The sequence below is a fragment of the Mercenaria mercenaria genome, chromosome 10 (genome assembly GCF_021730395.1).
Source record: "Mercenaria mercenaria strain notata chromosome 10, MADL_Memer_1, whole genome shotgun sequence".
Taxonomy (NCBI): Eukaryota; Metazoa; Mollusca; class Bivalvia; order Venerida; family Veneridae; genus Mercenaria; species Mercenaria mercenaria.
The window spans coordinates 17,876,924-17,901,672 of record NC_069370.1 but is presented as its reverse complement, the minus strand read 5'-3'; the positions used below and the strand labels follow the sequence as shown (position 1 = coordinate 17,901,672).

General features: G+C 34.4%; 2 protein-coding genes across 2 annotated transcripts; both read right to left on the bottom strand.

Moving 5' to 3' along the window:
• Nucleotides 1-3,924: 3,924 nt before the first annotated feature.
• LOC128546355 (potassium voltage-gated channel protein Shaw-like) lies at nucleotides 3,925-6,378 on the bottom strand. Its single transcript, XM_053516792.1, has 3 exons — nucleotides 6,086-6,378; nucleotides 5,581-5,740; nucleotides 3,925-5,145 (listed from the first exon to the last, which is right to left on the bottom strand). The coding sequence occupies exons 1-3, from the start codon at nucleotides 6,376-6,378 to the stop codon at nucleotides 3,925-3,927; spliced, it is 1,674 nt and encodes a 557-aa protein (XP_053372767.1).
• Nucleotides 6,379-15,872: 9,494 nt separating this feature from the next.
• Nucleotides 15,873-24,215, bottom strand: LOC128559800 (uncharacterized). Its single transcript, XM_053552376.1, has 3 exons — nucleotides 24,064-24,215; nucleotides 18,312-18,435; nucleotides 15,873-16,080 (listed from the first exon to the last, which is right to left on the bottom strand). The coding sequence occupies exons 1-3, from the start codon at nucleotides 24,161-24,163 to the stop codon at nucleotides 15,927-15,929; spliced, it is 378 nt and encodes a 125-aa protein (XP_053408351.1). The 5' UTR covers nucleotides 24,164-24,215; the 3' UTR covers nucleotides 15,873-15,926.
• Nucleotides 24,216-24,749: the final 534 nt, after the last annotated feature.

The window sequence follows — 24,749 nt, the reverse complement described above, 5'->3', positions numbered from 1 at the left end:
ATCATCGGTGCTTTGCGTGACAACATTTTTTAGTATTTGTAATTGTAGGTGCTTTGTCTTAATTGGCTAATTAATAACGCAACATTTGGTTCTGACATCATTAATTTAATCAACAACACATAAATCAACTAGATTTAGAATTAATAATCAAAGCCTTGAAATGTCTGATGGTTGCGGGTTTTTGGTAGATTTATTTTCTGTTTAAATGCCAGTCTATGAATATACATGAATGAGAAACAAATACAAATTTTATGTGCCTCATATCTAAGATGAACTCTGCCGGACCCAGCTTGTGATGTAACCATGGGCTGGAATACCTTATCATTGACAGATCTTATATAATCTAAATGGTCAGTGTGAGTGGATACAGGTTGAATAAGAACTGCTTGTTCATTGATAATTCAACCGCATTGTTCATGAATGGGACTATTTTGTGTAGCACATGAACATCCTTTGGATGTAATTCGGAATAAAATAAAGATGCTATGATTGTCAGAAATACACTTTAACTTTGGTAGAGGGATAAACCCGCAACCAAAAATAATTTTTAATACCTGCGAGAGAAATAGAATAATTAATCAATACTTATCTGCAGATTTTCAATATGTGTTTTGACAATAAAATAAAAGGCGTTACAATGTATAACATTTCTTTTCCATACATGACCCTGCTATTTTCTACTACTTTTACCTAAAATTGTATAATCATGTTTGTAGCTACGATGCTATAGTAAGAATTTTACATGTAATACTATTCAGGGTATATTAATTAGATCCAAATTTTGCATCTGAAAACTTAAACAAAGTATAAATGTGTACAGCCACTAAAAACTGAAGATAAAATATTTTAGTGAACGATGTCCATTGGATATCTTTAAACATTTTGGAATGGCCATCAGATGTATAGAACATATCTTTTACTATCGCTGCACATTTTGAGTGGAAAACAAATTTTATAAAATTTCGAGAGATTTGATCCGTAAAGTTCATATAATCTGTAAATACATTTTTTCTTACTACTGATGATTGTTTTCCTACGCTCATAAATACCTTTAGCCATTGTAAATACAGTTTCTCTATTTCAATCAATTCTTTTGAAAGTTGGAAATGACTTTATGTAGTACACATGTATCTTAAAGTGGACTACATTTTAGGAAATACATCGTACGAAACTCTGTCATCAGTTTGACCAAAATACGTATGGGTTTAGACAATTTTTGTCAAGATATCTGAAGAGTTTTACTGACTTCACCCTGCTTAGACGGACCAAATTTCTCGTTTCCGTCCAAAATGAGAAATGACGTTAACAAATACATTATAATGAAATAAAGGCACCATACATTTACAAGTATACAAAAAAAGCTATTTTAGGTAATGAAGAAAAATAACATTTATGACATCGACATATCATGCTCAACAGATAGTTATTTTCAGTTACTCTAGAAGTATGACATAGAGGCCAAGCGTAACAAGAACAAAGAAAAATTATTAAACAAAAAGGTAATATATCGCCTAGACGAAGCTGAAATGGAAACAAATTGAAAAACATCGTTTAAGTAATAGTTATAGTATGTGTGAGAGTGTGTTACCAGGATATATCAGAGCTAGGGGTACATCGAGGGTATTTTTCTCTGCACATATCGTCGAGGCCGGTAGGCCGAGACAGATATGTGAAGAGAAAAATAACGAGATGTACCCCTAGCTCTGATATATCCTGGTAACACACGAGCACTACATATTATAACTGTTTTATCGCATAGTTTATCATTAAAATTTATATATAATTTTCATTTAAATTTATTTATTATTATTTTTACTATTTTGATTCCCTTTCTGCGCCTCGCTGACTGAAACACTAAAACTTCTGTTTTAGAAAATGTGTTCCCCAGATAAAAGTACCCAACAAATTTCTGCATTGGTTTTAAATCTTTGCATTTCATTGGCCAGACATATTGTAAAACTTGTTGTTTTGTTTGTAAAAAAAATCAAAGAAAAAGAAACATTTGAGAAATCTCAGAATTTCATATATTTCATGTATTTCTGAATTTGGCAATAACTATCAAGTTTTTGAAATATTCTAGTTTATTTATTCTTTTACTTTATAAATGTAGGTGTTTGTGACAATTCTTTCTCTGTGAACTGTAAATTGGAGCTAAAATCATCTTTTCTTTGAAAGGAAAAAATTATACTCCCTTGATAGGACCTCAATAGAGAAAAAGTGTTCCGATATATATCGGAACAGTTTTACTGTGCTGATATATATCGGAACACTTTTTTTCTTATGAAACTCCATAGAGATTTCCGTGTTGATATATATCGCAACAGTTTTGTAAGATATCAGCACAGTTTTGTAGTAATAATGTGTGTTACTATATATAACATGCTGCAAAGATCAAAGGAAAATTGCCGCACTATGCGATAAATCATGTTTAAATACATATATAGTGTTGAAAATAACAGTAATAAACACAGAAATACCGCAAACAGCAGTACTGCAGTAAAATGTATAAAATATCAATACATGTATATATCATTCTAAAAAATATGCTCATACAGCATTAATAGAAAGGTTGTTACCTTGATATGCTGGAAATCTGGCAACAATATATGCCCGCTTAGCTCAGTAGGTAAGAGCGTTGGTTTACGGACCGCGGGGTCGCGAGTTCGATCCTCGGGCGGGGCGTATGTTCTACGTGACGATTTGATAAACGACATTGTGTCTGAAATCATTAGTCCTCCACCTCTGATAATTCATGTGGGGAAGTTGGCAGTTACTTGCGGAGAACAGGTTTGTACTGGTACAGAATCCAGGAACACTGGTTAGGTTAACTGCCCGCCGTTACATGCCTGAAATACTGTTGAAAAACGGCGTTAAACCCAAAACAAACAAGCAAAATCAACAATATATGCAACAATATTTTCTATACCCATATTTCTAAATGCTTAGCTAATCGAAAGTAATTGTCAGTCAACAAGAAACACCAAAACAAGAAAAATTATGCACTGGTACGAGGGTTTGTTTAAGTGTAACGTAAGTAAAATGAAATTTTAGGCCATTAAGGTAAAATGCACCATCTTCCATTTTGCATGCGAACGTAATGGAACTTTGACCGACAGAAACAGAAGACCTTGACATCTTTGTAAGCATAAGTCTGTTTCCTACAAACTTTCTGTCTTTGAGTCTCCCTTTTTTCTAAGACAGTTAGTCATCGAAAACGTTTCACGTTTAGGTAGATAGTGTTCTTAGACGAGCATTCTACATTGTATTATATTAATGACTCGGGAAAGTAACGACTGAAGAAGCTTAAACATTACCAATAACTAAAACAGACTCGCAATGCGGACTATATTTCTCTCAAGGCGGCATGGGCTTGATATCTTTTCGTCTTAATAAGGTCATACGGACCTAAATATTATTTCATATATATTCTATATATAATGGACACTTTTCACATAGTTGCCACATATTTCTAGACCGATTTCAAAGTACAAATCCCTGTTTCATTTCAAAGAATTATACTAAAATTGACAAAAATACGAAGAAGAAAGCAGGGTTTTCTTGTCACATATGATTACCGCATAATCCCATAAAAACCACACTGCTTTGACCTGGTATTACTTCTCATACTAAAATTGAGTTTTATTTCACCAAATACAATCTTCTCTCCATTTTTTTTCTACCAAGATATCAAAACTACATCCACGAAATCTACCTCTAACTTAGCCCTCTAAGACCACCACAAGTGAGAAATTGTGTTGAATAACCTGTTACGCAAATAGATTATGTAACTCCTTATGCGATGGTTTCTTTACTAATGTTAGATAAGAACCAGATTTCCCAGCAATACAGTGGCTGAACTAAAACGTGCATATTTGTATGTTTATGGATTCCATTTTAGGGATCTATTGAAATGACCTAGGAGTACTATTTCTCACCGGAGTAGAATGTGTTATTTCCAAGATTTCTTACATCATTTTGTGAAGTTTTGACTTTTGCCCTTTTCTGCTGGAATTTCTGTACGGCCTTTTCTGAAGTGGCAAATTGATAAAGTGTTAAGAAATTGTTAGCGAAAATCGGTACAGTAAGAGCAAGTAGGATTATTCCAGAAAAAGCACATAAACAGGCCATTACTCTTCCCACAGCCGTTTTAGGGGCAATATCGCCGTAACCTACGGTTGTCATGGTAACAAGGGCCCAGTACCAGCCCGCTGGAATACTTTGGAAATCTTCTCTTTCTTCTGCGACAAACATACAGCTAGCGAAGAAGGTCATCCCAACAATCAAGAACAGTATCAAAATTGAGAGATCCTTGAAATTTTCCCGTACCGTATAGGCTAAAACCTGTCCAGCACGGACATTAGATACGATGTGGAACAACCGCATAGGACGTAAAACCTGTAAGTACCTCAGAGAATCCATCCAGCTGTCCCTGTATTTTTCATGTGTGTATACTTGCATTAATACAAAGTGTACATGTGATCCAATAAGAGCCAACATATCGGCGAAATTAATTATACTCAAGAAATACCACTTTCTAGAAGGACAGAAAAGCAGACGAAGTATTATGTCAATCGTAACATATACTACAGTTACTGCTTCGAGTACAGTAAATGCATAAATTTGTATGTCAAAATCTGGTAATTCCACGTATTCACCCATCATCCCAGGTATCTGTGATACGTTGGAGATTTCTGAAAGCGTAGAAACTGGTGTGTGGTCAGAAAAGTTTCCTTGCTCCCGAGTTCCGGTAGGCTGATCATTATCATTTCTTTCATTCGACCAGTTCTCACCATTATCCTCATCATCAACGCTTTCACTGTCACCATTATTATCACTGTATTTTTTATATCGTAAAAATATAATTACAGATGTTTTAAAATTCCAGTTGCATCCATTGGGACCTCCATTGGGATCTCCGAAATGTGGTGATTTCATCTCAAAGGGATGTCCATGGTCAGGCAAGTTATCGTTGTTGCAGTCTTCTTTCAGCCATTTTCTAGCTAATTCGATCTTTTCCATACCGGAAGACTCCATATACTCCAGGCGCTCGCAGTTTGTCATTTGCCTTCGGAAATATGGATCTGTGCTGAATGACAGTGTGCATATGGACAGTAAAACCATGAACAGAGAAACCATGAAATATAACTGAAAAATATAAGGCCTAGTCATTGCTTTTTCAATTATTCAGAGGTAGAAATGTACTACTTTAAGTGCATAACCCCATCTTCTTTCAAATGTAACTTAAGATGGTATTAACTCAGTTACTAGTATTGGTATTAACTCAGTTACTAGTATTGATTTACGATGAGAGGTCATTATATCATAAATAAAAAAGACGGTGATTATGAATATAATTTTGAAGAAAGGGAAATACCATTGTAATAAAAATAAAATTAACGTTATTTTCGTTCTCCTCTCTCATCAGAAATGTCACATTTGGACTACTAGTATATTAAAAATGAAAAGAAAATGAAAAGAATGCGGGATTGTATGTATACTGATAGCCTGTTATTGTGTAATGCCAGTAAGACATATTACATACTGAGTATTAACTGGTACTAGTGTACCGGTAAGACGTACCCTTCCAAAGGCAGAAGGCTTCGAATAGTCAATGATATTCCAGAGGTTGCCTTGAAAGCTCTTCATAAACTGATTGGAATAACAAAAACGTTTTCTACTTGTTTGACGACTTTCTCGGAATTCCTGTAAGGTTTCTTGTTCGTCAACAAAACTTTGCAATCTGATAAATCAAGAAAAACATTGACATTTTATATATCTCGCAAATAAAATAGTGACGCAAATAAAGTATATCATAAGTACAAGACAGAATAAAACAGAAGAATTTTATTACTACAGTCTTGTACATGGTATATCATTCTTATCATTTTTCTACACGCATTCTTTGGTCATTTTATCATCGGTACCATGTAAGTGACATATTCATTATTAAGTCTTCTCTTCAAGGGTATGATAAAAAGTGACAAATTGCATCGAAGTGCACAACATAACAAATACAATCTTATGGAAAGTAGTGCCAGATAATTCAAGTATATGCGCGAGATGCAAAGAAAATGTTCAGATTTACCTATTAAAACAACAACTTTCTACCATTTCCGGTGAAATTTCCCAGAATTCTAACTCATTCAGAAATGCTCCCGGACATGACGTCATAGGAAAATGTAGTTCTCCAGTCTGATATAATGCCAACACAGAAGCGAACACATCTCCTGGTCTGTCAACATCTATATAGGCAGATTCAGTCAAGGTGGTCCCAGACTGGTACATTCGTGTCAGCTTAGATTCAGGACCATTTTGTAGAGAAGTCGTAGAAATACTGTATAGTTGCCCACCGACATTGAATGTCAATTTGTGAACCATTCTGCATTCGGACATAGACTAGTTTAGCTACGGTAAACTCGAATATTTGCTGAACGACTTTTCTCAAAAGAGTTATCTACAATATCTGTTTGAATAAAAAAAATCAGTCATAATAATACATGCAATATTTAAGCTAAGTATAATGTTTCAGCATGCCCTAGCCTTATTGTTGAACATTTCATAAAATTGCCCATCCTGTGCTTTTGAAATTCATAGGAAGATGAAAAATACCGGGCCGAAAGATCATTGGACTATCACAAATGATGTACGAAATGAATTTCTCATACTGAAAAATAAATGAAACAGATATCAGACTGTAAATTAGGACTACCAATAAAGTTTTTGTTTGTATTAGAATAACGGTTCTAATATAAATTTACAGAGATAAGACGCAAGAGGTAAAATGAAAACGCCGCACTCAGACCTCAGCTTGATCTTGGTCTGCACTGGTCGCAAAGGAAGAATCAGTTGCTGGCAGCAGGGATAAACGGCGAGGAGGTAATTATGCTTGGCGTTTTGAAATTCAGAATTAAAAAAAAGTGACTCCACAATAATTGTGAAATTAAGTTTACTTATAGACAGAAAGATATGGATATGCACCTATGAAGTAGCTCTGTAAACTGGATTAATTAGTTATAAATTCTTTGTAAAAAATACGTACTGTGATCTGGTATTTATTTATTTCCTTTTTATAAAATAATCGGCTTAAAATATACCGTAAATGCTCAATGTCTTTGATAATGTTACTACTTTAAGAAATATTTGTTTCTTGTGTATGGTAATATAAACTCAAAGTAACTTTACACGTCAGCTTCTGTGTAACGTAATGTAAACTCAAAGTAACTTTACTTGTCATCTTCTGTGTATGCTAATATAAACTCAAATTAAAGTTACTTTACATTTCAGCTTCTGTGTAACGTAATGTAAACTCAATGTAACTTTACATGTCAGCTTCTGTGTATGGTAATATAAACTCAAAGTAACTTTACAAGTCAGCTTCTGTGTAACGTAATGTAAACTCAATGTAACTTTACATGTCAGTTTCTGTGTATGGCATTGTAAATTCAAATAAAACCTGCTGTTATAGTGTTTTTTCATCCACCCAGAATACTTTCAGATAAACTATTGATTTCCCTTGCTACTCACTAACATTCCCAATGGTCTGATTATATCATTTCTACCTGAAGCAAATTAATTATATACTGATTGCAAATCAATTACCTACAGTTGGTAAATATGTATATGAATAAACTACAAACTGGAAAGTAAAATTTTATTCTTAAATTGAATACAATGAAATGACATACGTACATGATGTAAGGTATTTAGATAATGGCTGACATTTGTCCTTAAACACACTGGACCCAATATGCCGCCATACCTGCCCGACCATATAGAGGGTAGATTGATTCCGTTTCAGTTTCAAATACAAATACTGATGTCTCGCCAATTTTACACTGTAACTGTTGCGATCTATTAAACATCGAAAACGAAACTCATTTATTAACCTACAGAAAGAAAATTGCAATTTAAAAAAACAATCCAGCACTTGGAGAAATGTTATTGACGGATATAACGCAAAATTCATCTGGATCTCTTTGAATTATTTAATATCCCAAGAGAAATACGATAGGTGTGTTCAAACTACAATTCATATATTGAAATCTCAGAGTGTTCTCATAGTGATGAATTAAAGGAGGCATTTTATATGTCTATAATTTTAGATATAAATTGTGTCGTTTTATTCAGTAAATAATGGATACGTGCGGCAGTGTGCATGTTATTGTGTATGTGTGTGTGTGTGTTTGGGTTTAACGTCTTTTTCAACAATTCTTCAGTCATATAAATGACGGTGTCTACTTGTAACAGTGAGCATAATGTCCAACTTTATAGTGCTGCCTCACTGGAATATCACGCCGTAGACATGGTATTACGCGGCCGGGGGTCGAACCCACAACCTCTCGCACTCTAAGTGGACGCTCTACCACTAGGATACCGAAGCGGTTATGTCAGGATGGTTAATCCAGCACGGACATTAGAGACGATGTTGAACAACCGCATAGAACGTAAAACCTGTAAGTACCTCAGAGAATCCATCTACTGTCCCTATATTTTTCATGTGTGTATACTTGCATTAATACAAAGTGTATATATGATCCAATAAGAGCCAACATATCGGCGAAATTAATTATACTCAAGAAATACCACTTTCTAGAAGGACAGAAAAGCAGACGAAGTATTATGTCAATCGTTACATATTCTACAGTTACTGCTTCGAGCACAGTAAATGCATAAATTTGTATGTCAAAATCTGGTAATTCCACGTATTCACCCATCATCCCAGGTATCTGTGATACGTTGGAGATTTCTGAAAGCGTAGTAACTGGTGTGTGGTCAGAAAAGTTTCCTTGCTCCCGAGTTCCGGTAGGCTGATTATTATCATTTCTTTCATTCGACCAGTTCTCACCATTATCCTCATCTTCAACGCTTTCACTGTCACCATTATTATCACTGTATTTTTTATATCGTAAAAATATAATTACAGATGTTTTAAAATTCCAGTTGCATCCATTGGGACCTCCATTGGGATCTCCGAAATGTGGTGATTTCATCTCAAAGGGATGTCCATGGTCAGGCAAGTTATCGTTGTAGCAGTCTTCTTTCAGCCATTTTCTAGCTAATTCGATCTTTTCCATACCGGAAGACTCCATATACTCCAGGCGCTCGCAGTTTGTCATTTGCCTTCGGAAATATGGATCTGTGCTGAATGACAGTGTGCATATGGACAGTAAAACCATGAACAGAGAAACCATGAAATATAACTGAAAAATATAAGGCCTAGTCATTGCTTTTTCAATTATTCAGAGGTAGAAATGTAATACTTTAAGTGCATAACCCCATCTTCTTTCAAATGTAACTTAAGATGGTATTAACTCAGTTACTAGTATTGGTATTAACTCAGTTACTAGTATTGATTTACGATGAGAGGTCATTATATCATAAATAAAAAAGACGGTGATTATGAATATAATTTTGAAGAAAGGGAAATACCAATGGAATAATTATAAAATTAACGTTATTTTCGTTCTCCTCTCTCATCAGAAATGTCACATTTGGACTACTAGTATATTAAAAATGAAAAGAAAATGAAAAGAATGCGGGATTGTATGTATACTGATAGCCTGTTATTGTGTAATGCCAGTAAGACAAATTACATACTGAGTATTAACTGGTACTAGTGTACCGGTAAGACGTACCCTTCCAAAGGCAGAAGGCTTCGAATAGTCAATGATATTCCAGAGGTTGCCTTGAAAGCTCTTCATAAACTGATTGGAATAACAAAAACGTTTTCTACTTGTTTGACGACTTTCTCGGAATTTCTGTAAGGTTTCTTGTTCGTCAACAAAACTTTGCAATCTGATAAATCAAGAAAAACATTGACATTTTATATATCTCGCAAATAAAATAATGACGCAAATAAAGTATATCATAAGTACAAGACAGAATAAAACAAAAGAATTTTATTACTACAGTCTTGTACATGGTATATCATTCTTATCATTTTTCTACACGCATTCTTTGGTCATTTTATCATCGGTACCATATAAGTGACATATTCATTATTAAGTCTTCTCTTCAAGGGTATGATAAAAAGTGACAAATTGCATCGAAGTGCACGACATAACAAATACAATCTTATGTAAAGTAGTGCCAGATAATTCATATATATGCGCGAGATGCAAAGAAAATGTTCAGATTTACCTATTAAAACAACAACTTTCTACCATTTCCGGTGAAATTTCCCAGAATTCTAACTCATTCAGAAATGCTCCCGGACATGACGTCATAGGAAAATGTAGTTCTCCAGTCTGTTATAATGCCAACACAGAAGCGAACACATCTCCTGGTCTGTCAACATCTATATAGGCAGATTCAGTCAAGGTGGTCCCAGACTGGTACATTCGTGTCAGCTTAGATTCAGGACCATTTTGTAGAGAATTCGTAGAAATACTGTATATTTGCCCACCGACATTGAATGTCAATTTGTGAACCATTCTGCATTCGGACATAGACTAGTTTAGCTACGGTAAACTCGAATATTTGCTGAACGACTTTTCTCAAAAGAGTTATCTACAATATCTGTTTGAATAAAAAAAATCAGTCATAGTAATACATGCAATATTTAAGCTAAGTATAATGTTTCAGCATGCCCTAGCCTTATTGTTGAACATTTCATAAAATTGCCCATCCTGTGCTTTTGAAATTCATAGGAAGATGAAAAATACCGGGCCGAAAGATCATTGGACTATCACAAATGATGTACGAAATGAATTTCTCATACTGAAAAATAAATGAAACAGATATCAGACTGTAAATTAGGACTACCAATAAAGTTTTTGTTTGTATTAGAATAACGGTTCTAATATAAATTTACAGAGATAAGACGCAAGAGGTAAAATGAAAACGCCGCACTCAGACCTATTGAAACAAATGCTCGATCAGTTATTTAGGCGAATCAATATAATAGTGTAAATTTGCTGAAAAACGTAGAAATTGTTTCAGCTGCTGATATCAAAAATATATTTGTACATGAATTATAATTTTAAAATGAATAGATATAATTTGTTTAAAGATCTCATTATAAAGTTTGGCAATACATTTGTACCTGTACGAAATTTTACAGCTGTAAAAGACATATATTTATGTTCAAAATTACACTCATGATTATGTCAAATTTACATCAGTATATTGATTTTACAGCTGTATATTTCACTTTACAGCTGCAAAACGACAATAAAAGAGTTCAAAATTTGCAAATTAGATACAGCAGAAAAAAAATTACAGCTGTAAAAATGAAAAATGTATGGCTGTAAATATGGCAAAAAAAGATGAATGGTAATTCACTAGAAAAGGCTGCAGTTACAACAAACAAGAAATATATTTCTTTTAACCTTTACCCTGCTAAATTACCAAAATGAACAGTTTCGTCATTCAACTCACTTATTATTTGAACGGTGTTCACTGAAAATTTACTGACTGACTAGCGGACAGTGCAGACCATGATCAGCTTGATCTTGGTCTGCACTGGTTGCAAAGGAAGAATCAGTTGCTGGCAGCAGGGATAAACGGCGAGGGGGTAATTATGCTTGGCGTTTTGAAATTCAGAATTAAACAAAAATTGAGTCCACATTAATTGTGAAAATAAGTTTACTGATAGGCAGAAAGATATGGATATGCACCTATGAAGTAGCTCTGTAAACTGGATTAATTAGTTATAAATTCTCTGTAAAAAAAGTACGTACTGTGATCTGGTATTTATTTATTTCCTTTTTATAAAATAATCGGCTTAAAATATACCGTAAATGCTCAATGTCTTTGATAATGTTACTACTTTAAGAAATATTTGTTTGTTTGAATAACTGCTCTTGCTGCATCACAGTTGATATTCCAATATTTCAGAATAAAACGGACATGTAATTTTAAAAACAGGTCTTTTTACAGACTCTTTTTAAAGACGTTTGTTCAGCTGTAATAAGGTCCTATTTTCATAAAGATGCATATTTAGAAAAGTACACTCGTTCATATCTACAGTATGTTTGATAACAGCAACAGTTACTCTTGATGGAGAATAAAACAGTTCGTACTCTTGTAAATACAATTTTAGAAAACGTACATATTGAAGACAGTCATGAATACAATAATTAAATTAAATTACTCCGATGACGTGCGTCCTCAGTTCGTAAATGATATTCCTATAAAACTAACATATATATTTCCAAATTTAAACACAATTGTAGGTTGTGCTGTCCCTATTAATATTCCCATAACTACATGTGCAGCATGTGGAACTGCGCATCAGCCACGTTTCATGAATTGTTTCTGCTAAAATATCTTTAAAGTAAAGTAGCAGAGACAATACACAGAGGGCTGACCAGTAAAATCATCAGCATCGCTTTTAGATGACGGATTTCGGGTGATGTAAAATAAATTTAAGATATTGACGCCTTTGTTATAATAATAATGAGTGTTTTAATACTGTCGTTTTGTATATATGATATATTCTTGACGTTGGCTCTCAAAAAGAAGGGCAAAAAACAAATAGAAAAAAATAAACTATTCGACGAGTAAATGTAACCTCGCATGTCAGCTTTTTTGTAACGTAATGTAAATTCAAAGTAACTTTACACGTCAGCTTCTGTGAATGGTATTGTAAACTCAAAGTAACTTTAGATGTCAGTTTCTGTGTATGGTATTGTAAACTCAAAGAAATTTTACGTGTCAGTTTCTGTGAATGGTATTGTAAACTCAAAGTAACTTTAGATGTCAGTTTCTGTGTAACGTAATGTAAACTCAAAGTAACTTTACATGTCAGCTTCTGTGTATGGTAATATAAACTCAAAGTAACTTTACACGTCAGCTTCTGTGTAACGTAATGTAAACTCAAAGTAACTTTACTTGTCAGCTTTTGTGTATGCTAATATAAACTCAAATTAAAATTACTTTACATTTCAGCTTCTGTGTAACGTAATGTAAACTCAATGTAACTTTACATGTCAGCTTCTGTTTATGGTAATATAAACTCAAAGTAACTTTACAAGTCAGCTTCTGTGTAACGTAATGTAAACTCAATGTAACTTTACATGTCAGTTTCTGTGTATGGCATTGTAAATTCAAATAAAACCTGCTGTTATAGTGTTTTTTTCATCCACCCAGAATACTTTCAGATAAACTATTGATTTCCCTTGCTACTCACTAACGTTCCCACTGGTCTGATTATATCATTTCTACCTGAAGCAAATTAATTATATACTGATTGCAAATCAATTATCTACAGTTGATAAAAATGTATAGAAATAAACAACGGACTGGAAAGTAAAATTATATTCTTAAATTGAATACAATGAAATGACATACGTATATGATGTAAGGTGTTTAGATAATGGCTGACATTTGTCCTTAAACACACTGGACCCAATATGCCGCCATACCTGCCCGACCATATAGAGGGTAGATTGATTCCGTTTCAGTTTCAAATACAAATACTGATGTCTCGCCAATTTTACACTGTAACTGTTGCGATCTATTAAACATCGAAAACGAAACTCATTTATTAACCTACAGAAAGAAAATTGCAATTTAAAAAACAATCCAGCACTTGGAGAAATGTTATTGACGGATATAACGCAAAATTCATCTGGATCTCTTTGAATTATTTAATATCCCAAGAGAAATACGATAGGTGTGTTCAAACTACAATTCATATATTGAAATCTCAGAGTGTTTTCATAGTGATGCAATTAAAGGAGGCATTTTATATGTCTATAATTTTAGATATAAATTGTGTCGTTTTATTCAGTAAATAATGGATACGTGCGGCAGTGTGCATGTTATTGTGTATGTGTGTGTGTGTGTGTGTTTGGGTTTAACGTCTTTTTCAACAATTCTTCAGTCATATAAACGACGGTGTCTACTTGTAGCAGTGAGCATAATGTCCAACTTTATAGTGCTGCCTCACTGGAATATCACGCCGTAGACATGGTATTACGCGGCCGGGGGTCGAACCCACAACCTCTCGCACTACCACTAGGATACCGAAGCGGTTATGTCAGGATGGTTAATCACATTATAAACAGCGACGTGTCGCATATCAGAGTCTAGCTCAAGGGCCAAAACCATATACAGAGGTAAAAGAATGTGTAATTTCCTTGTCCGTTCTACCACATTTCATGGATTCATATTATAAGATTCTTTCACTGGTTGTAGGTGCAGATGGGAGTTTCTGGTCTCGAGGGAAACTGTTTAGGCGATTACGAGGCTCCAGCCGAGTGACCGCGTAAAGAAGTTACCCGAGAGCCGGATATTCCCATCTGCACATACAACCAGTGATAGAATCTTTTTCTTGCATACCATATTCAACAAAGAAGAGTAAAAAATAAATTCAATTGATTTTCTTGTAGCACTTTTTTCTTATAGTGAGCTACTGATACCGAAAGCTGATGTCATTACAAGCTGACCAATTAATCTCCGTGACCTTAGAAATAACCTCTGACGTTAGACTATTCTTTCCTAATTGAGGCGACTCTCTGACTGAACGCGTTCCGTGGATTACATATTACTAAACCCGAGGATGTTATTTCCTCCATTCTTGAAGAACATAACATACATTTTCAGTCGACCAGATAGACACATATCAGCAAATTTAAATGTAAACAACTAAATATTATCATTACCTTCAAATGCATGGTTAATATATGAAAACAAACCCCATTACGACCCTCTTATGAGTTATACCTGACAGTTAGTGTGTGAAAAAAATGAAACAAAAACGTCGGGGAATTTTTTGAAATATTTAAACTTAAAAAGTGCACACTTTCTTTTGGAACTGTGTATACTCATTTCAGTTCTGATCGACATATTGAAATGTACGTTTTAGGTCATAAAGTTTGCTGCAAATGCATCAACTAAATGAGCCGCACCATGAGAAAACAACATAGTGCATTTCCGACCAGCATGGATCCAGACCATCTGCGGGATCCATGATGTTCGCTTTCAAAGTTGGTCGCAAATGCACTGTGTTGGTTTTCTCATGGTGCGGCCCAAATGGAAACAGAAAGTCAGAATTATATATTCCGTAAGTCTTGAAAACCCATGTATAATGTTAGACGTAATATGAAAGATAGCAGGAGCTGTTTGTAAATCACATATGTTTTCCATGATAACCTGTTGGAGGCAAGTTGGTATGTAATCGTGTAGGCTGTAGACTTGAACTTTATCAAAATAACCATATAAACATCAGCGGCCATCTACTTTTATGGAATGGGAACATTAAGTAATATCAGTACCATCCGTCCTTTATATCTTTTCTGAAAGATCTCATTTTTTAACCTTTAGCCTGCTGGCGGCAAGTGACTCTGCCTTGACCAAGTGCAGACTATGATTAGCCTTCACGGATGTTCGCTGTTCAGTCAGTAAATTTTCAATGAACACCCCTTCAAATAATAATTGGTATTGCCGAAAAAAATAAGTAATGAACCAGTCCATCATAGAAATTTAGCATGGTAAAGGTTAACTTTCCATCATACTAGGAAGCCATCCATCCATCCATCCAACTTGATGAAGCGGGTGGTTCTACCCTTGTGCGCAACGTATATAAACACCATTTACAAAGTTCTAGTAAATATATTAAATATTTTTTCACTTATACAGCTTAGCAACACATTTACTGACTATCTAAAACTCTACTTATAAAGTATGAACGTTTAATATTATGTCAAATTTCAATACGGTGTACTGTCTATTCGTACAGAGACTGGTCGTTATGTGGGTGAAACACTAGAACAGAGAGTATGTAGGTTTTGTGCACAGTACGACCTGGGAAGTTGTAGGGCGTCAAGAGTCCAAATTATAATAGGGAGGCATTCGTCATTCTTACCTATGATGATGTTGTACATGGTGTTCAAAAGTATGACGATACAAAACAAAAACTGTTCTATTATAAATATTAACTTTATTACACATGAATGAGATAATCAAGTACAAACTGGAATTCAAATTGTGGCTTGGTGCTCGGGAATCTTGTGCGCAGGACACGGAATAGACCTATTCTGCTTGAGAACCCATTTGATTTCACAGGCTACCTTCACGGGTTTGCAGTCTGAAAGTTCATCGTCCTTAGTATTCAGGAATATGTTTTCAAGTAACCTAATTCAATAAAATAGATAAGATATGTTGAAAAGTTGTGTATTGTCTATAAACCGTAATTCAAAACACCTAATTTAGACATCCTTGATATCTAAATAAAATATAAGACATTTTTACAGCACATCGAAGCATATACATTGTATCATATGAAATTCCTCCGCGACAATCCGCTTTGCAATCAATCATCAATAAAGATTATATCTGCCATGAAAATTGCCTTTACTAGGCGGGAAAATTGCACTATATATTGATATGGACTACATTCGAGTGGACCACGGCGGCATATCCGGCGAATTGCTCCCTTCATGCCTTTACTCGATATATTTTGGTGGTGTGTACCTATGGAATTTTCTGTATGGAATACCGAATAGCGTTTCCCGAATAAACTGTAAGAGATTCAGAACGACGTTGCTTATAGGTTATATGATACTTATTCATTTCCTTCTTTGCTTCATATAAACAATCACACGTACAAGCATCAGTGTCTTTCAGGGATAGTTAAGAAAAAGCATTATACAAAAATGTATATAGCCAATTAATATAACATGTCTACACTGAGATTTTATATATTTGCCTAAGAGTATGCACAAATAAGACGCGTTTGAGTAAGCGGAGCGGTGGTCTAGCGGATATGGTGTCGGCCGCTCAATACAGGGGTCGTGGGTTCGAGCCACATTGGGGTCACGACCACGACATCTCATATAACACCAGTACTGTTTTTCCAGGAAGCGGACTCGAGAGTGGTTCCAATAAGCTTGAAGCTTTTCATCTCAGCTAAAACAAATTAGTATAAACTAAACCGTTGTATAGGATTTAGACTCCGTTTACTTTCTTATGAATGCAATTTTCTCTAGTGCTGTTGTATAAAAACAGATATTCAGGAATATTTGTAAGCTGCAATTGATATGCTAATAGAACCCACTTCAGTGTTCATAGTACCGAACATGAAAGATAATGCATTACATTTTAATATCAACTGGCCCTTATTTTTTCTCCAGCTTCCTTAATAAATAGTTGTATTCGAGCAAAAAAACCGATCCTACTTCTTTATGAAACTAATTTTAGTGGATTTGTAAGAGAAATAAGGAAGTCAATTTGTTTTCGATGACTGAGGCATAGCAAAAACATTCTACTTTCGTCAATTCCACAACGTTGGCCTATGCATTACACAAACGTTTATTATGGATGCGGCGACTCTATCATTATTTAAAGTTCACTTTCCTGCCTTTAACTTATAGAGATTTTACTGCATACAAAAAGAATACGCACGAGCATATAAAAACAATACGTACGAGTATAGAAAAAGAATATGTACGAGTATAGAAAAAGAATACGTACGAGTATAGAAAAAGAATATACACGAGCATATAAAAGGAATACGTACGAGTATAGAAAAAGAATATGCACGAGAATCTAAAAAGAATACGTACGAGTATAGAAAAAGAATACGTATGAGTATAGAAAAAGAATACGTACGAGTATAGAAAAAGAAGAATACGTACGAGTATAGAAAAAGAATACGTATGAGTATAGAAAAAGAAGAATACGTACGAGTATAGAAAAAAAATACGTACGAGTATAGAAAAAGAATACGTACGAGTATAGAAAAAGAAGAATACGTACGAGTATAGAAAAAGAATACGTATGAGTATAGAAAAAGAAGAATACGTACGAGTATAGAAAAAGAATACGTACGAGTATAGAAAAAGAATACGTACGAGTATAGAAAAAGAAGAATACGTACGAGTATAGAAAAAGAATACATACGAGTATAGAAAAAAAAGAATACGTACGAGTATAGAAAAAGAATACGTACGAGTATAGAAAAAGAAGAATACGTACGAGTATAGAAAAAGAATACGTACGAGTATAGAAAAAGAATACGCACGAGAATATAAAAAGAATACGCACGAGTATAGAAAAAGAATTTGCACGAGAATCTAAAAAGAATACGTACGAGTATACAAAAAGAATATGTACGAGTATATAAAAAGAATAGATACGAGTATATAAAAAGAATACACGCGAGTATATAAAAGAATACGCACGCGTATATAAAAAGAATACGTCCGAGTATAGGAAAGAATACGCACGAGCATATAAAAGGAATACGCACGAGTATAGAAAAAGAATACACACGAGCATATAAAAAGAATACGCACGAGTATAGAACAAGAATAAGCACGTGTATATAAAAAGAATACGTACGAGTATATAAAAAGAATACGTACGAGTTACACGTCATATATTTCTTATTGCATTTACAGTGGATACATTTATCGTAATCCTTAAAGTCGGTGCCAGGTAAATATCGAGTACCGTTCCACTCACAGTAACTGACTGGTTGACCATGTTCTGAAAAAAAAACACTTTCGATAAAATAAATTAAGTCTCTAAACAGCAATGTTTTTGTTGTTGTAGTTGTTGTTGTTTTGTTTTGTTTTGATTTGCTTTGCTTTTGTTGTTGTTGTTGTTGTTGTTGTATTGTTTTGTTTTGTTAAAATACATGCAACAGTGAAACATGGACATACAGCACATGTATTGGTATTTGAGCGTCGCATACTGCCTAGAAAAAAATAAATGTAACAAAATTTGTGAAAAGACCGTTTTGAAGCATAGAACGCAATCAAACAAAACAATAGCATGCAGACTCGGTCTGATTGGGCCTGTTCATGAGATGTTATGAAATGTGCAACACCCCTCAGGCCACCAAGCACCGGCATAAGCAGAATTCTATTATAGAAAACCTCAATGTTAAGTATGAAAAAATATAACAACATTGAGTCCAAAAACATAATTCCTTGGGTATAGGAAATTTTGAATTTTACGTCGTTTCAGATTTCATATCAATAAAATAACCACGCTATAATCAGTTTCTCAAGAAAATATCTTGAATATTTATTCACTTATATTCAAACGAAATGTGACTTGTTTGTCAACAAATAAATTCTTGGAGTATTTCACGAAAACTACAAGAAAACAACAAATTGAATTAAAAATATAATTTGTGATATCATTTCGTGACCTTCAATGACGGGAATTTACAAAAAAAATGACCACCCTTTCAAAATAGTTATTGATAATCTCTGTTTTACATGTGTTTGTCGGAAAGCAGCCCATTTGTTATATTGTATCAGACGTAAAATTTAAGGCAGTGGCTACAATTACGGTACCGTAATCGTAGCCACTGCAAAAATTTAAAGCTTCTTGTATCTTGTTGAATTTATGAAGAATAACGCCCCTGTCACAATACCCTGAAATCCCGAAAATAAGCCGGTTTTGAGAATAAGCCGGTCTTGAAAATATTCCACCATTTCACTACAAGGCAAAAAGGGCTCATAAATAAGCCGCACTCATTTGACGCATTAGAGGCTTCGACGAACTGTCGCAGTAGGCCTAATGTCATAATCGGGAAATTTTCATATTCGACCAAATGTCTTTCGACGAGTTGTCGTGCACCGACTCAAAAATAAGCCGTCCAGTTTTTTGTATCAGTTATAGTATCAATGACTTTGTTAGAACACCATATGAGATAGCAAACGTCTACATAGCAGATTTATTTCCACACGTAATAGCAATTAAACATACTTTGGAATAAAACACCTTAAACAATGCAAGTTGTGCTGATATTTAAAACCCGGGACAAATTAAAACTTTAAGAGAAAAACAAAATTCCTATCTCAAACACTTCTTGTCACATCAGTAATTCTACAAATTAACATGGTCGGCCTTTATAACACAATGCAGTTTTTATCACCTATTGTGTAAGTTATTCATATTGTCCGTAAGTATTAACCTGGCACTCATTAAAGTTATAATACTGGCCAGCTTAGATTACGTAGCGAAAGTTATAGGAAGGTCATTTTTCTACAGCAATGCATAAAACAACCGTTCACGAAGAAATTGGCTGGATAAATTTACTTGTAAATTGATAGATTCCACCGATGGAGACGGATATAAAAAATGTTACTTTCGGTTGCAGTGACACAACCGCCATCATTCGGATACGTCCGTGACTACGCTAAAGGAAGTGGCTAATCGTACGGTCCCGTATGAATAGTGAAATAAACCGCAGGTGGTTATTCGTACGGCAGTTTTGTATTACATTGTACTGAAGTCATTCAACTGATATGTTTTCAACCGATTTCTTTACTTTTCTTTAATTTTCAGTCGCACATAAACAGGAAATGATTTCGAATATAGAAAAAGGCTAATTTTTTGTCTGCATGCAATATTGTTGTCATCGTATGACATATATGTAATAAGTGTGAAAAATAAAAATGTCATCTATAGAAGTTCACATCATCGTTTGAATATCATGTAATATGCTTACTTTTTCTTTCATATTTCGGTTGATAAGACTGGAACTAATTATTGACAATAATAAGTCTTCTCTCTCTCTCTCTCTCTCTCTCTCTCTCTCTCTCTCTCTCTCTCTCTCTCTCTCTCCCACTGAAAACTAGAGACGCTGCTAAATATCTGAGCGTCACACTAAGTAAATACATGTACACAATGTATCTCACTTAGATTCATCAGAAAGGAAATAAACAAAAAAAACAGCTTACAACACAATGTCCGCCCACACCTTAAACACTGCTCCTCTATAAAATGAGACTAACATTTACATGCCTTCACTTGGTACCAGCATTGTTCCACACGGTTGGAGGACGGCTATCGTTGTCCCTGTATACATAAAGGGCCCACGAAGCAAAGCCAGCAATCACAAACCTATTCTCTTACTTGCAATTGCTTAATTCCAACTGATGGGGCATGTTTTAGTATCAAATATTATTAATCATCTAGATAATAAAATTTGCTTAATTCCTTCCAACATGGCTTCCGCTCAAAGCACAGTTGTGAATCTCAATTTTTATAAAATTTTAGTCAAGAAGTTTTGATTACCTTGAAGCTAGTAAATAGACAGACCTAATAGTAATAGACTTTATCAAATCGTTTGACAAAGTCGATCACAATCGTCTGGTCTACAAGCTATTTCAATTAGGTATATATAGAAAAACATCCATGTGGGTTAAATATTTCCTTTAAATACAATACGAACACAAAAGGTCTTCAATCAGATATGCCACGTTTGGTATCAAAGGTACCGCAAGGGTATGTCCTTAGGCCTTGCCTTTACTTAACATGTTCGTCACCTGCCATGCTCACTTAAAAGCACCGTAAGACTCGTTGTTGATGATATAGTAGTTCATCTCACTATAAATATCATGCATGATTGTGAGACTCTCTAGCAGTACCTCCATGAATTAGAGCTTTGGAAAAGACCCGGTCAAAGGAGTTGAATTCCGATAATGCGAAGTGATTATGGTATATAAAAAGAAATATAAAAAAACATTGCTTTTCGCTATAAGCTACATATCCATGAATTTAAAACTATAAAAATGCTTAATATTTAGGCGAACCAGCAGTGTTAGATAACAAAAAAGACAAACAAGACCCTAAAATACATGAAAAGAAATGATCAAACAAATGATAAATGTACAAATTTACGAAACTCCGTATAAAACATGTTCAACCACAATTGGAATATTGCTCAACTGTTTGGCATTCAACAATTACGAAAGGCTGCCGCCAGATATGTTCAAATCAAGTATGTCTGTAGATGAAGCATCACAGAAATGTTAACTGTACTGGCAAACGTTAGAAACAAGGAGAAATTTCACATCCTTACATCCCTGATTCTTTTATATATAATAATAGTGCTGATTTTAATATTGCACACTAATTTGTGTTTTCAATGAAGGCTTAATCATCGGTGTCGACCAGACAGTCGCCTCCCAGTCACAGTCAGTCATTGACAATGGGGACTATCTAGTTCTGGCTAACATAACTTAACTGACACTGTTTTTATTTTCTGATGGTCGCATTCATTTAGTTATGGCGAAACCCTATTTTTTTAACTAACAAGTATCAAACCGCAACATCTCGCAGAGTCTCTCGTGAGAAACTCATGATGTCATGCAACAGTTCAGAGCACGTGGTTATTCTTGAAAATCAGTATCAAAATTTTACCTATTTATGAATTTAACATAATCACATAAAATCTATAAAACAACATACAATTTCTCAGAAAATGTCAATAAATAACGATTCTCTACAACCTATTGGTTTTTCAAAATGAAAAGTACCCTGATCAGGTGACAACTGCAATGACAGACAAAATATTGCAGACAGGGGTACCAATTTGAAACTTGTGTTCAAATTATGTTGCATGGATTATTTATGCCAGATCAAAAGGAAATTTGATTAGAAATATTGTATAGTAAAAGGTGAGTCCATTGCATTTGATAACATTATAGCATGACAGACTTCTTGAACGAAGGTGTTAGGTGTCAGTACGGGATTGATTTAGCTCAGAGATCCGTAACAGCATATTATATAAACATCTTTGAGCTGAACTTTTAGCTAGGGACTACTGTGCAGATGTAGACAAATTGATTGTGAAACGTACGGGACCGTAATACGAGCCACGCTAAATCGCATTTTCTGGTAAACTGTCTTTCCTTTTATTTAACAACAGGCTTAATTTTATAACATTAATGCATTGTTTGTAGAAATGGCATCGAAAAGCAAAATATTTGTAAATTTCTGCATTTATCCGCCGTCTTTACACAAAATCCTATCACGGCCGATCAGCCATTGTTGTTTTCGACGTATTTAAATTTTTGTCACATGACACTGTCTTCGTTGGTTTACGGAATTCGGCGAAGCCTGGCGAGTGAATTAGTGACCAACTGGTCATTAAATATTTCATGGTTTTATATCCATTCGTATCTCAACAATATTTGGCCATCCAAGTCTAACTAACGGGCGAATTCGTTCATTAGACTGTCTTCTACAAATCTACAAAGTTATTTGCTTTATTTTAACGGTGATTTTTAACAGTATTATAACTTTAATTTTCACCAATATGTACAGGTGTTTGCGTTATTATACGCGATAGTTGTAGCCTGAAAATATCGAGATTTATCAAAATAATCAATTTAGATAACCAATGGCACAGTGGTGTAGTGGTAAGCTCTTTTTTTAACTTTTTTTTAAATATAATTCCTTGTGTTTGTATTTGTATCTATGATTTTATTATTTTTTGGAACATTTCATTCTGTGTCGCTAACAAAAGTTCTTTGAATTGTCCGTTGAATGAATGAATGCTTGTCCCGTCCTGAAGATTTTAAACGACATTTTGTAGAACGGTTTTATGTACGTAGAAGATTGTTAATCGATAGAATCTAGTAGAATATTTCCTTGAAAAGTCATGATAAGTGTCTGCTAATTTTAAAGATAAAAAAACAATTTGGTCAGACAGAAGACTCGAACACACAACCCTGAGATTAGTGGCAAAATGCTTTGTCCGCACAGCTATATCTGCACATGATACATGATGGTATATAATTGGCTTTTCAATAGTTATATTGTTGTTTAGGTTCGGACACCGAAAATTAATTTACGGAAACACACGGAATATTCACGAGTGCCAGGTCAATACTTACGAACAATACCCTTTGGCCGATTAAATCATAGGTGTATTTGTTTGTTAGGACAGCCAAAACTTTTAATGGGTAATTATCTGTTAGCATAGGATTATTTTCATTAAGAAATTGTAATAAATTGAAACAAAGCTGGTATGTCAGAAGTATAAGTATTTATTGACGTCGATGTTTTTACTAAATAGCAAACTATATGACATCCATATCTTCAGTATTTCGGTTCTCGAAAATACGCCGGTTTTTAAACCGTTACTGAATATATGTCCTCAAAGACAGACTCAAAAATAAGCCGGTCTCGATAATAAGCCACCAAATCCTTACGAAAATTTAAAATAATCCGCGACTTATTTTCGGGATTTCAGGGTAGTTATTGATAATAAATTAATTATTTCTAAAGGTAATCTACACTGCTGTGGAATCCTATTTCAGGCAAAGAGCTATCTTGCATGATTTAAAAAAAACTAATAAAAAGAAATACCTTCAGCTACTACTGTTCTGTATAAAAATGTTCCTCCATTGCTCACTGAAATGTGCACACAACATACGTAGAAAAGATATAAGAGCCACGAATTATGCATTTTGTAACTGTACAAATGTTTAACTCAGAAATTACCAAGTAAGGCTATTTAAGTATCACAGTATTTTTTGAACTGGTAACATGCGTTAGTGTTCGTGATCGCCGGGGGTATCATGGAAAAAATGATAGATTCGCCACGTAATTTGTTGTTAACTATCATTGGAATGTTCCAGCTGGACTGCAAAACTGATTGCAATGTTTGTTTGCTCACCATTTGTTGCAACAGCTGTTTTTAGAAGAAGAAAAAACAAGAATGGAACATAATTTCATAAACTGCGATATTTCAGTAATTAAGTGATCAAAGAATTACTTTGAATGCACAAGTTACCTTCCATTTAACTTCTTGTAAGCCAACTCACACCGTTGCAATTGTATCAGGCACACAGTTTCGGCGTAAACGGTTTGTATAGGCTAAAGGGATGATACATGTTATCTTTTTTGTGCATTGACGTCTGAGAACTCCGCAGGATTGTCGGTAAACGAGATCGAAGGTACATGCTATTCAATAATTTCATGGTATCGTCCAACCAGTTCTAAAGGGAGTAAACAGCGACGTAAGAATAAATAATCGGCCCTGGCACAGCATT

Bases quoted from the DNA above. Each gene is read 5' to 3' on its own strand.
- LOC128546355 (XM_053516792.1), bottom strand. From the start codon at position 6,378: ATGGTTCACAAATTGACATTCAATGTCGGTGGGCAACTATACAGTATT. The intron at 5,741-6,085 runs GTAAATCTGAAC...TTGATTTATCAG, and splicing joins GAAAGTTGTTGTTTTAATAG to ATTGCAAAGTTTTGTTGACG. The intron at 5,146-5,580 runs GTACGTCTTACC...TATATTTTTCAG, and splicing joins AGCCTTCTGCCTTTGGAAGG to TTATATTTCATGGTTTCTCT.
- LOC128559800 (XM_053552376.1), bottom strand. From the start codon at position 24,163: ATGCATAATTCGTGGCTCTTATATCTTTTCTACGTATGTTGTGTGCAC. The intron at 18,436-24,063 runs GTATTTCTTTTT...TTTTTTTTTCAG, and splicing joins CAGAACAGTAGTAGCTGAAG to AACATGGTCAACCAGTCAGT. The intron at 16,081-18,311 runs GTACGTATTCTT...TTATTGAATTAG, and splicing joins AAATATATGACGTGTAACTC to GTTACTTGAAAACATATTCC.